The sequence below is a fragment of the Doryrhamphus excisus genome, chromosome 1, assembly GCF_030265055.1.
Source record: "Doryrhamphus excisus isolate RoL2022-K1 chromosome 1, RoL_Dexc_1.0, whole genome shotgun sequence".
NCBI lineage: Eukaryota > Metazoa > Chordata > Actinopteri > Syngnathiformes > Syngnathidae > Doryrhamphus > Doryrhamphus excisus.
The window spans coordinates 34,356,410-34,370,576 of record NC_080466.1 but is presented as its reverse complement, the minus strand read 5'-3'; the positions used below and the strand labels follow the sequence as shown (position 1 = coordinate 34,370,576).

At 40.7% G+C, this 14,167-nt stretch overlaps 1 protein-coding gene across 2 annotated transcripts in view; it reads left to right on the top strand.

The window, feature by feature from the left end:
• kirrel1b (kirre like nephrin family adhesion molecule 1b) overlaps nt 1–14,130 on the top strand; it is an 88,671-nt gene extending 74,541 nt beyond the window's left edge. The window contains exons 11-15 of one of the 2 annotated variants that reach the window (XM_058069917.1): nt 724–940; nt 2,776–2,883; nt 4,872–4,999; nt 8,695–8,769; nt 11,311–14,130. In XM_058069917.1, the coding sequence (XP_057925900.1) occupies nt 724–940; nt 2,776–2,883; nt 4,872–4,999; nt 8,695–8,769; nt 11,311–11,928 (1,146 nt within the window). In that variant the 3' untranslated portion in view covers nt 11,929–14,130. Of the gene's footprint in view, nt 1–723; nt 941–2,775; nt 2,884–4,871; nt 5,000–8,658; nt 8,770–11,310 lie in introns of both variants that reach the window. The other variant, XM_058069909.1, reaches the window with a different exon arrangement.
• The last annotated feature ends 37 nt before the right edge of the window (nt 14,131–14,167 follow it).

Sequence of the window (14,167 nt, the reverse complement as noted above, 5' to 3'; positions counted from 1 at the left end):
GTTTAATGTTAGTGCGGCCCGCGTAAGTTTGATATGCTGTATGGTATCATGTACCCAGAAAAAATTATTATGTTTGATTAATGTTCATGTTAAAGGTTAAATAACTGTTAATAGTTATCCTCCCTATCCGTGTGGAAGTGGTAAGTTTTTGGCTATTTAAGTTTAAAGGAAATAACTTGAAGTTTAGGTCGCTAGCTCTCTAGTTTGCGAGTTAGCATGTGTCTCGTGTGTCTAGGCTCCAGCACCCCCCGCGACCCTCGTGAGGAAAAAGCGGTAGAAAATGAATGGATGAATGAATGAAAAACGGAATTGTTCTCAAGGCAACAGGTTGCACTGCAGATATTTATAAGAACGCATTTCATATTCATTCCACCTTCTCAGCGCTCATTTTCACTTCCATCAGCAGTCAACTGCTGCGAATATCAAGTTCGGATGAAGCAAACACAATCGCAGTCACGACGCCGTTTGTTCACCACAAGCGACAAGCCAAGTTTGACATGAAGCAGCAGTGTTTGAAGCCGGTACACAGGAGGTGGAAATGCTGTCGCAGTCAGGAAGAACCACAAGTGTGAAGCATCAAAAAAAAACCTTTGCGGCTTCAGTGAGCTTATATCATAACAGAACACAATCGTTTTATGCCAAGAATTTATTTATTTACAGTATTGTTGTTTTTAAAACACAATGATTTTTCATGTGTTTGGTGTTCATGCTGTGTTTTTCCAGGTGTGGGCGTGGAAGGAGAACGTGTGGGAGAAGGAGAAAGGCACCCTGATGGAGAGGTACACGGTGGAGCAGAGTAAGCCCCCTTTGCAGGGCGGGGCCGTCCTCTCCACCCTCACCATCAACAACGTCATGGAGTCAGACTTCCACTCACCGTACAACTGCACCGCCTGGAACTCCTTTGGCCCCCGCACCATGATCATCACCCTGGAGGAGACAGGTAGGGAAGAGGCCAATCATCTCCATAGTGGAGCACAAGCTGGTTGATTTTGAAGTTGTTCTAATTTCAATGGTAATGGTAATGGTAATGGTTTAATTTCATTTGAACATGCATCAGATTACAATTGAATGCATCACATAATCAGTTCACAGTTCCACATGTCCAAAAGGAGTAGGAAGAAGCAAAGCTTATTAAATCCCACCCCTCCATCTGGTACTTTTACAATCACTAACTATTACATTTGTTCACTTCCTGCTTTCATAATACAGTTTAAGGTTTTTTTTTGGACTCTTCACAATTGTATTTAGCAAACATCAACTGCTTGTATTGTTTCTTGAATTGGCTCATCGTTGTGCATTGTTTGAGGTCCTTACTCAATCCATTCAATAGTTTGATTCCACATACTGAAATGCTATGGCTAGCATAACGTAGTCCTGTACGAGAACTTTGCATCCATTCATTATTTCTCATTATTTTGTATTGTTTTCTGCATGTAAAACTATACCATATTTTCACACTGGAGTCGTATTTTTTGCGGGTAATTTATTTTATGACCAAAACAGACATTACGTCCTCTTGGAAGGCAAGTTGTAACAATAAAAGAATAGAGAACAGGCTGAATAGGTGTAAGATATGCTAACACAATGGTTATTCAGCTACACCAAAAATAAACATGAACACAAAAGGTGTCCAGTGTTTATGGAACATAAACACTTTTTTCATTTATAAGTCGCTCTGGAGTATAAGTCGCAGGAACAGCCAACCTATGAAAAAAAGTGTGACTTATAGTGCGGAAAATACGGTAATTAATCTCTATAAATGGTATTTTTAATATTGGAGTTTAATTGGATTTACAGGCTATACGGCGGTCGAGTGGTTAGCACTCAGACCTCACAGCTAGGAAACCGGTGTTCGATTCCACCCTCGGCCATCTATGTGTGGAGGTTGCATGTTCTCCCCGTGCATGCGTGGGTTTTCTCCGTTTTCCTCCCACATTCCAAAAACATGCTAGGTTAATTAGCGACTCCAAATTGTCCATAGGTATGAATGTGAGTGTGAATGGTTGTTTGCCTATATGTGCCCTGTGATTGGCTGGCCACCAGTCCAGGGTGTACCCCACCATTCGCCCGAAGACAGCTGGGATATGAACCCAGGTTACATTCCAACAACAGAGCCAATGTTGTAATAGCGGTAAAGAGCACATTATTCCGCCTGCATCAATAGCGCTGGTGAGCTCGTTTGCAAGTGTGGCAAGTATGACAGTAGCACGTATAACATCGCCAAAGCAACATTTTAAAGTGTGCTGCTCGTGAGCCATCAAAAACACCTTGCGGAGTTAAAGACTCCATCAGTGGGCTGCCCAAAGCTTCAGCTGTTAATGCCTATTAACACCCAGCAGTTATTTGCTTTTGTAGACCAATCACATGCATGCGGTTAATTGAATAGAAGGTGTTCACCAATATTGCTGTTGTGAAAAGTACCCAAAAATATCTCAATGAGATGCAAGTAAAATTGCCTTGAGGCAACAAAAGGCATCTGCCTCAGCGGGAGTCCTGATAGACTGTTCAAAGTCCATTCTTGATGGTTGCTTTTTCCCAGCATGGCATGTCATGTTTCATCGCTAAGATGATGCCTTCACGCTCTGTCAGTCCTCCCGACTTCTTATTCTTCCAGCTGACTCTCCACAAACAACTTCAAAAGCCGGGATTTTCCCCGTAATTTAGTGTATGTTCATCGCCTGTCTGAGCCAAAAACACGTCCGAGAGACAACAGGACTTAGCCACTGAACGGCGTTGACAGTGATGCCGCCCCTCCTTTGCTTATGTGCGTTTCAGATATTGTTCCAGTGGGAGTCATCGCCGGCGGTACGGTGGGCTCATCCATCCTGCTGCTCATGTTGCTGCTGGCCCTCGCCTTCTTCCTCTACCGCCAACGCAAAGGCAGTGAGTGCGCGCACACACACACACACAAAGACACATGCTGCATGCAAGTCTTCCTATCTGTCATTCAGCTGCTCGGCAATTTGAATAGAACAACATATGCCAGCTGCACGGCATTTTATTCAAATGAGATTAATGAATATTCATACAACATGGCAACATGCCTCAAAACACCCACTTGAACGTTACCCGGTTTATTCTCCCTGCACGGTGCTATGTGATTCCTTCCTTGCAATAATGATATTGATATGCCGCTCATACGTTGCATTAAGTCCATAAAACGGAGCGTTGAAAGGTGAACGTTGTTTCACTGATGAATTTCCACGTTATGCACACGGCCCGCGGCAATCCAATTCCCGTTTATGCACCCTCTTATGCGTGGCAACGCGGTGGCTAAACGTGAGGCTAAACGTGTCACTCGTGGCAAAGAAAGAATAAGGAAAGACAATGAAGTTGACTGACAGGATCCTCAAGGATATATATAGATATATGTATATATATATGTGTGTATATATATATATATATATATATATATATATATATATGGCGGCACGGTGGTCTAGTGGTTAGCGCGCAGACCTCACAGGGTTCAATTCCACCCTCGGCCATCTCTGTGTGGAGTTTGCATGTTCTCCCCGTGCATGCGTGGGTTTTCTCCGGGTACTCCGGTTTCCTCCCACATTCCAAAAACATGCTAGGTTAATTGCCGACTCCGACTCAAATTGTCCATAGGTATGAATGTGAGTGTGAATGGTTGTTTGTCTATATGTGCCCTGTGATTGGCTGGCCACCCTGGACTGGTACACAGCTGGTAAGACAGCTGGGATAGGCTCCAGCAACCCCCGCGACCCTCGTGAGGAAAAGCAGTAGAAAATGAATGAATGAATATATATATATATATATATATATATATATATATATATACATATTCTGCTTTAGTGATGATAACTCCATATTTGGAAGTACACAAGAGATTGCCAAGCTGTCTGTGGGTTTAAGGGACAGCCACAGACTTTGTCTTTTGTTTGGGAAAATCCGTGTTGATATTGACAAATATTGACTATCGCCTTTGAAAGTGAGCAGTACACAAGGCGATGCAATCCAGAAAACAAGACTTCTCAGGTCAGGAGTCTAAATCCTTGCAGGCATGGTGCATTTGTTTGATCCCAAATATGTTCACTCGGAATTTTCAGAACGAAATCAACACAAGACATTATTGCTTTTCGAAAAGACATAAACAATAACCTTACTGTGCTTTAAATTAGGGTGTCCAAAATGTTTTTACACTATCATGTTTTGCCTTGGAATGAAAACTGCATTTTTGGGGGGGATTCTGCCCATCATCTACAATTCTTATATAAAACATGAACCCATACAGTATTTCTTCCCCTTCTATGTGCACAAAACGGGTCAATATGAGCTTGCAAACAATGCACATCATTGACCATTTCGACTAGGATGCCCTCTAAAATTGTAGATATATACATGATATACATGATATACATGCTTTGATCATGCATTAACCTTCCTCTTGTGTTAGCTTTCTGGTATCATCTCTTATGTTACCGGGTCGGTTTTGACCCATGTATTAAATTAGCTATAAAATACACTAAAAACAATAAGTTGCCATCTAATTTGGTTCTCATGTCTTGGTTACCTTTTTAGGCTTCCTCATCCATGAAAATGTTGGTTTTAATACTTTTGGTGTGGGTATTTTTTGTCACTACCCCATAAATAAATATGTGTTCATGTTTCACATGAGGATTTTGAATGATAGGCAAAAATTTCCAAAAAGTGGAGTTTTCCTTTTTAACATATAAATTACTGTAAATAAACTAATGATAAATAGATAGCACATGGATTTATAAAGCCTGTGCCTTTTTGATGATCAATAAAGTTTCATACAAGTTGCAAAAACCTCATGCAGATTGAGATTGAATTTTTTTAACCTCGAAAAAAGACCCCTTTATAACAGTACTCTTGTCTTCCAGGTCGCAGGGGGGTCACCCTTGGTAAACCAGACATCAAAGTCGAGACAGTCAACAAGGAAAGCCACAGTCTGGAGGAAGAGGCGGCCAACGTCTCCACAGCAACCCGGATGGTCAAGGCCATGTACTCCGTAAGTAGACACCCGTCTGAGTCAGCGGATGGAGAGGAAGTGTACGGGTCAGTGGTCTGATCAATGCAGGACGACTGTGACCGAGGGTGACAAGGTTACTGGGGAAGACGCATACAAACACATACTCAGTAAAGTCAGTGAATAAATCCAAACAAACACAAAATGGTGTACGACGATTCCACAGTTACCTCTAGTTACCTCTAGTGGGACTTAAAAAAGAAAAACTGGAATTTTTCAGCATCCTGAAATTGCACTCGGGCTGCACAGTGGTCAAGTGGTTAGCGCAGACTTCACAGCTAGGAGACCCAAGTTCATTTCCACCCTCGGCTATCTCTGTGTGGAGTTTGCATGTTCTCCCCGTGCATGTGTGGGTTTTCTCCGGGTACTCCGGTTTCCTCTCACATTCCAAAAACATGCTAGGTTAATTGGCCACTCCAAATTGTCCATAGGTATGAATGTGAGTGTGAATGGTTGTTTGTCTATATGTGCCCTGTGATTGGCTGGCCACCAGTCCAGGGTGTACCCTGCCTCTCGCCCAAAGACAGCTGGGATAGGCTCCAGCACCCCCGCAACCTTCGTGAGGATAGGCGGTAGAAAATGAATAAATGAATGAATGAGTTCTCCTCCTATTTTTTGTGGAAGTGGTAACTTTTTGGCTTCTTATTTTGTCTTTCCCCACCCTCGGCCATCTCTGTGTGGAGTTTGCATGTTCTCCCTGTGCATGCGTGGGTTTTCTCCGGGGACTCCAGTTTCCTCCCACATTCCAAAAAACATGCTAGGCGACTCCAAATTGTCCATAGGTATGAATGTGAATGTGAATGGTTGTTTGTCTATATGTGCCCTGTGATTGGCTGGCCCTCTCGCCCAAAGACAGCTGGGATAGGCTCCAGCATCCCCCGCGACCCTCGTGAGGAAAAGCGGTAGAAAATGAATGAATGAATGAAATTGCACTCTAAAAATCATCACACACTCAATGTTTAGTCAAGGATGTGCCGAAGACACAAAGCACTAGCGTTTCTAAGGGTGTCACAAGGTCTTGCGAGATTAAAACTGAAATGAAAATGAACTTAATAGTTGTGCTGCCTTCACTACATTGCCATGTGCATGCGTGTCTGTTTTCCTCGTCTCCAAGCAGGCAGGAAGAGGTTTCACTCTGCATTGGTTTCAGCACTTTGTTCCATAGAACCACGGCATGAAAGAAGTGAGCCATTTTATCAGTCATACAGTCTCTTTGTCTCGGTGGGTGGAGGCGGGGCCAGTAACATACACACAGAGTGTAGAAGAGTGTAACATATACCGTATTTTCCGGACTATAAGTCGCACTTTTTTGAATGAATTATCCTTACTGACCTTTTTTTGCAGTACATTTAGCGAGTGAAGATTGCTTTTATAGTTATTAGCCCATATTTCTACACAGTAAGTAATATATGGTAGAACCAGAGTGGTTGGATTCGTCAGACTGGATGACCGGCATTCGTTGGCAGTGGAGGGCACCATGTTGGTGTCCAAGCTGTGTGCGAGTTCTGTTCACTATATATAGATATAATCTTTATATACAGTAATAAAACACTGAAGAATTACTGTATTTTCTGGACTATAAGTCGCACTTTTTTTCATAGGTTGGCTGTTCCTGCGACTTATACTCCAGAGTGACTTATAAATGAAAAAAGTGTTTATGTTACATAAACACTTGACACCTTTTGTGTTCATGTTTATTTTTGTTGTAGCTGAATAAGCATTGTGTTAGCATATCTTACACCTATTCAGCCTGTTCTCTATTCTTTTATTGTTACAACTTCCAAGAGGACGTAATGTCTGTTTTGGTTAAGTAGTTTGTAAAATAAATTACTCGCAAAAAATGTGACTTATACTCCAGTGCGAGTTATGTATGTTTTTTTCTACCTAATGATTTTTTTTTGGCCTTATGCGACTTACTATACTCCAGAGCGACTTATAGTCCGGAAAATACGGTATATTTTTACATGCAGAAAACAATACAAAATAATGAGAAATGATGAATGGATGGGAACTTCTCGTACATCCTGGTAAGATGGAATTCAAGAGTATTAGTCACATTCTTTATCAATTTACAACATTATTTGCCCCCATGGTGGGTTATTTAGCAGTTGCATTCAAAATATACGCAAACAGAGTGCCGGCAACATGTAAGGTGCTTTGTTTTTCGGAACTCCATTTCGTGGAACGACGCAGTACAGGGCAAATGGACGAGTTTGTTATGTGTAATATTGTACAAAACTTGAGACAGTGCTCAAAAACCGGGGTAAAATGTTGGTGAATTTTGCCAAAAAAATAATCATATGAAAACTACATTTTGTGTTCACAATTCACTGCTCAACATGCCCATATCACAGCAGTTACTACTTCAGTTATAGATCTGTGACGAAACTTGTTGATACATTTATGATAGTTATTTCGTTTTATTATGCAGTAGCGATTTATTTTTTCACTTGTTTGACAGGTAAGAATATAATGTTTGATGAATTTATTTTATTATTGTTTTGGTCACACTAAAAAGATGGTTTGATGATAATAGATTGTCCTTGAACCTCAGTAAAACTAAAATCATGCTGTTTGGTAACAGCAGAAAGGACACGCACCAGCAAATACAAATAGACGGTGCAGACATTGAAAGGGGGAAGGAAAATACATTTCTGGGGATCACAATAGATGAAAATATGAGCTGGAAACCTCATATTACAAATATACAACATAAGGTGGCCAGAAATATTTCAATATTGAACAAAGCAAAATTTGTTCTCAATCAGAAATCACTCCACACTCTTTATTGCTCTCTGGTTCTACCATATCTTACTTATTGTGTGGAAATATGGGGTACTAACTAGGGATCGACCGATATGTTTTTTTTGGGGCCGATGCCGATACCGATTTTTTTCCATCACCCTCAGCCGATGGCTGATTTTGCTTGGGCCGATATTTGTGGCCGATACTGCTTTTGCAGTTATAGATCTGTGACCAAACTTGTTGATAAATGTCAAAGATTTTCCTTTACGCTTTCTCATGCAGTCAAAATTATTGTTAAATTAAAAAAAAATTGATAAAATTAAAATTCATTAATTAATTCATAAAATTAAAATTAAAATTAAAATTAAAATTAAAATTAAAATTAAAATTAAAATTAAAATTAAAAACAGCCTCCAATTATTGCCTGCTTCTAATAAAAATATGCGCAAACAGAGTGCCAGCAACATGTAAGGTGCTTTGTTTGGGAACTCCATTTCGTGGAACGACACAGTACAGGGCAAATGGACAAGTTTGTTACCCGCAAAAAATGTGTCTTATACTCCAGTGCGACTTATGTATGTTTTTTTTCTACCGAAATTATGCATTTTTGGCTCTGTGCGACTTATAGTCCAGAAAATACGGTATATATATTTTATTGTGCTTTTCTTAAAAGTAATGTTTGAAACTCGTCTCGTCTCGTTCTTGTAGACCCAATCTCATGAATCATCTGGTCTCGTGAACTCGTGACCTGCCTAGGACACCCCTCGTCATTTCTCATCTTGGACTCTCTTGCCATGACAAACCTGAAACTCTGTTCTCCTCTCCTCTCTGTCCTCCTTGGTTCCTTTCTCACCCTCCCTCTCTCCGTCTTGTGTGTTTGTTGTTTGATGGTTTAGTTTCTGCCCTCTGTCTCCCTCTCTCCCTCCACTCAGCCCTTCAAAGATGACATGGACCTCAAGCAAGATGTCCGCAGCGAAAGCGACACGCGTGAGGAGTACGAGCTCAAGGTAGGCATCTCATTATTTTCTCATTGTCTTTCCTCAACGCAAACCATACCATCGATTCTATTTGAGGACTCGATTGATATTCTTTGACATTAGATTCTGTCATTATTGTTCATTTGTGTTACAGTTTGCTGATCTCATGTCATGTTTCATGTTCTGTTGTTACATTCGTCATTACACTATTATTGACATATATTGTTACTGATGTTGTTACACTTTAATTACATTTAATTTGTTGTTACGTTTCTTGTTTACATTGTGTGTTTTTTTGTCATTCTGTGTTTGTTTATATTCAAATTATTTTTACATACACTGAACAAAAATAGAACCGCAACACTTTTGTTTTTGCTCCTATTTTTTATGAGCCGAACTCAAAAATGGAAAACTTTTTATGGACAAAAATGTGCATGACTCTAGCCAAGGGCGTCACTAGGTTCTGAGGACAGGGGCATGGGGGCTTAGCCCCCTGGAGACGGACAAGATATGAATGAATATAGTAGACAAATAAAAAAAACAAATAACAAACAAGAATCGGGATATAACTTTCCCACTTTTGGATGGATTTAGTAGAGATACTCAATTGTTTTAAATTTACACAAGTACACACAATCTACACTGCAAAACCGATATTCAAGCTCTGCAACCATCAATTATATAATAATCATTATTATATTATTGATTAGCCTATTATTGTTACTATGTTACTATCATCATTATTATTCTTCTGATTATTACTACTAATAGTAGTAGTATTAGGAGGCTAGTACTAGTCTGCTTATTGGCTTGCTTATTAGCCTGCTTTTGCACTATTATATGAAATTTGTCAGAGATGTTTTTTGTAAAATAAAATAAAAATCAATAAAAAAATAATTGGAAAAAAATCAATAAAAAAATATCTAATTATTTATTTTAGGGGGGCTGAAGCTACTGATTCTAACAAATATTGTTCAGAAATCTGTGTAGTGAGGATTCATCATTCATGATTCATAATCTCGCCACTTCACATATCACATTCTATCAGATGCTGATGAGGCAGCATGGTTATTGTACAGTAGAGGTGCAACGATACACAACATTTAGAGTTCGATACAAAAAAATAATGACATTGCATTTTTTTATTTGAAATTGCCAACATTTTTCTCACACGAATTGTTGGCTTTGCTGGTGCTGGAGCCCTGGATAATTTGTTGTTCTGGATCCATGTATACAGTATTTCAGGCAAATTAGCAGTCACACCAGATACAGACTGGTTTTCAGATCCCTCTGGAAGTGTTTGCGCTTCAAATGCCATATTACATTAAAATGCTGTATTCCATTCATGGCTGGTTGATTGATTAGAGCATCCCTATTTATTACAGGATGGCCGAGTGTGTAGTATGTAGGACACACAGTCAGGAGATTGGGAAGACCTGGGTTCGATTCTCTGCTTGGCATCTCTGTGTGCAGGTTACATGTTCTATACTATATGTACTGATATAGTACATGTTGGCTGGCGGTGCTGGCCAGGGTGTACCCTGCCTCTCGCCCAAAGACAGCATACCCGCGACGCTAGTGAGGATAAGCGGCATGGAAAGGGATGGGTAGTCGTGTCGTGACAGTTTAGATTACAACCAAAGTGAAGAAATAAAGTTAGAAATTAAAACAAATTTCTGGAGCAATATAGACAAATACCTCTCACATCGAGATCATGAACAAAATGGTAATGGTAATGGTAATGGTAATGGTAATGGTAATGGTAATGGTAATGGTTTAATTTCATTTGAACATGCATCAGATTACAATTGAGTGCATCCCATAATCAGTTCCCAGTTCCACATGTCCAAAAGGAGTAGGAAGAAGCAAAGCTTATTAAATCCTACCCCTCCATCTGGTACTTTTACAATCACTAACTGTTACATTTGTTCACTTCCTGCTTTCCATAATACAGTTTAAGGTTTTTGTTTTGTTTTGTTTTTTTAAATAATGCACCTCGTACCGGAGTACTACTCTTGTCGAGAAGTATTGGATGACATTTTTAGCTAATTGGTTATTTTTAGCCTTATGCATTATTTTAGCTGTTTAAAGATTATATCAGCAAGTTGAAGTATTTGCGATTTCAGAAATAAGGAGTTAGTATGTTCTCTGTAGGGAAGTAGAAAGGCGTGGCGAGGAACGCAGTGACAATACATGTTAGCTACACATAGACATTTGTATAATTATAACATTAACATATTTATAATGACATTATTGACCCAAAAAATTGCCGTTGTGTCTGATGTCTGCCTGATGCGCCAAGTGTCAGAGGATTAACGCCATGCATGTTTTGCTTTTACTTTGGCTTTTTTCCAACACAAATTCTCGCCGGTGTATCGTGACAGTGCAGTAATATCGTTAAATTTAATGGCCCAATGAAAATCAATGAAAACTAGAACATTTTCACCACTTTGTCTGTCGCTACGCTGTGTTCTGTTGTTACCCCTGACATCAGTTAGCGCAAAGACTTAACTAGGGGCATCAGTATTATGGGGCTAATATTTATTCTGCAATACTTGCCTGTGATTTCAGGATCCGACTAACGGCTACTACAACGTACGAGCCACCACACACGACGAGGCCCGCCCCCAGTCTCGTGCCGTCCACTACCAAGGTGAGTTCCGCTCCTCTAACCCAAACAGCGGATCGTCCAGCGCCGTATCCGGTGGACCTCCAGTCGCTCCCAGTGGTGCAGTCCCTCCCAGTGCGGTTCCAGGTTCCAGGGCCGGCTGCTACGACCCCCGTCCTCCTTCTCGGATCTCTCATGCCACTTACGCCCAATTCAACACTTTCTCCCGGGAAGCGCAGAGCCAGCAAGCAGCTCCCAGTTCGGTGCTTCAGTCACCGGGAGATTACCCAGGAGATTGCGGGCTGCTAGACGGCACGACCCAGTTGGCCTATGACAACTACGGATACCCCTCCCAGTATCCCAGCTACCGTATGGCCTTTGCGCCACCCATCGAGGAGGGACCGGCTTATGAGATGTATCCGACAGGACAAGGGACCGGGCAGGGGCAGGGGCCTGGACCGGGACAGCAAAGCCCCGAAGCGGGACTCGGGAAATACGGAACCGCTACTCGCTTTTCGTACTCGTCGCCACCTTCCGATCATTCCAGCAGACACACACAGCGGATGCAAACTCATGTGTGAGATACACACTCAGCAGTATTACACATAAAACGCAAATATACAAGAAAAGTAAAAAAAAAAAAACGCAACTCCATACATCAACTTTTCCAGATTTAGCTTTCTGTTCCCATTGTGTATTGGAACATCTCTACATATGCTGTAGTTAGCAATATGAATCAACACATGCAAGGTGGTGCTCACATACGTTTGCCGTATGTCACATGTGGCGATGATGCTCGGAGAAAATCGGCGAAAGCCACAATCACAAAGAAGAAGAGCAGCGCCAGGTTGCCTTTGCAAAAGTTCGATCATCGTGGGATCTTTTGGAAAGCGAAGTACTCATGCGTGATGAGTTCAAGCCCCTCACACGCTTTGTGCTTTTATTCGTGACAAACAAAACAAACCTTAATGCTGAATCAAGGCAGCATGGACCATATGGACATATCCGTGGAACTTTTGGACCCAAGAGCGAAGCGAGTCTTCTTTTCTAAAGACCGGACTACAAGACGCTTTTGTACTTGTCCGAAAAAGAGCAGTAGCAAGCACCATCCGTCTAATTTTATATCATCGTCATCCATTTCGAAGTGGAGATGAATGCTTGTTTGGTGGTTTTGGCTTTTTCATTGGGTGACTTTCAATTTGTACAAAAATTACCTCCCCTTGTCTTCAAGTGTCAAAACATGTTTCCTTCACTTGCACAGTAGAATAGTTTTTTTCATATTTATACTGAAACTAATGAAAAAAAAAAAAGTTTTATAGTATTTTTTTTAAAAGGAGTTGTGGACCAAAGGTTCACAATTTTGGGTGACCACGTCGTAGCGTGACGACCTCATAGCTCAGTATTTTTTTTAATGTGAGCTATGACGTCGTCACCGATCACTTGGAATGGAACCGCTTGTAGACAATTTAAAGAGTTTGACTTCAAAAGTGGGGGGTCACGGGCAAACGCTCCAAACACACAAATGATCCAAAACCAAAAACCTGGGATGAGCCGGATATAAGTATTCATCACGGAAAATGCATTTTTGCAGAGTACCACCATAAAAACGAGTACAGTTCATCATTATCCATAATCGTCATGATGAAAAACATCCTTATTGTGTATTCAAACATCATGCTCTGTGATTGGCTAGCAGTGCTAGCATTTCACTCGCATATGAACCTAAAAATAAGACTGTGAGAGAAGAGAAAATGAAAACCGAGTACTTTTTTCAACCCCTTAATTCGCATTTTGTTCCTGAAATGAGGTTGTACAAAGGGAATCAAACTGCAGTAATATTTTCAGTCTCCTATAACTTTTCTTTATTTACATGTGGAACTCGATTCACTTGGAGCTAACTGACGTAGCGAACTGAGAATACTGAGAATGAGATGAATACTGGAGCGTTGCATGGTAAATTGGCATCAAACATAAGTGTTTCGTTCATCACCCGTTTACTGTGTCATCAACAAGCGCCTACGAGTGGTTTGCTGCAGGAGCGCACCTCCTCAACCCGGTGTGTGTGCACTGCTGTGGAAGCCTGCCTATAGTGGAAGTCATTAAGTGATGACACAGCATGGACACTCATTCATTCTCTATGAAATATGTAATATGTATATGCGGCTCGTGGGCCATTTGTGGACCGCATTTTTTCCGGGCCTATGAACGGCACATTGTAGACACAAACCATAAAATAAAAATTGAAAAATTTAACAAAAAAGCATAAAGTAACTAAGTAAAAAATGAATGTTTATACCAAAAACTATGAAGTCTTACAGATCACTTACACGCATACACAGTACACATACTATAGCTGAATAATAAACAATAAATACAACAACTCAATCCAGGCCAATTTCAGACTATAATGTACAGATTTAAACCTCACCCATTTCTGTTTAAACCATGGGTCAGCAACCTTTACTCTCAAAAGAGCCATTCTACCGCCTCGCTCATTGAAGAAAAATAGGTTGGAGCAGCAAAACATAATTTAAAAACAATAACTTTCGAAAGTTTGAATCTTTCTTATTTTTAACAATAGCAGAATATAGCAAATAGAAGTGATGTGTGCATGTGTAATGGAAGCCAACTCAAAATGACAGTGATGACAGTATCATCTTGGTTAAACCTCAATACCTTACGCCTGAAGAAATGTGTAGCGCAGGGGTCTCAAACTCAATTTATTTGGGGGCCACTGGAGCTCGGGTCTGGGTGAGACTGGGCCGCATCAGGTGTCCCCCCCCCCCCAAAATAAACGCATTTATTAAAAACAAAAAAAAT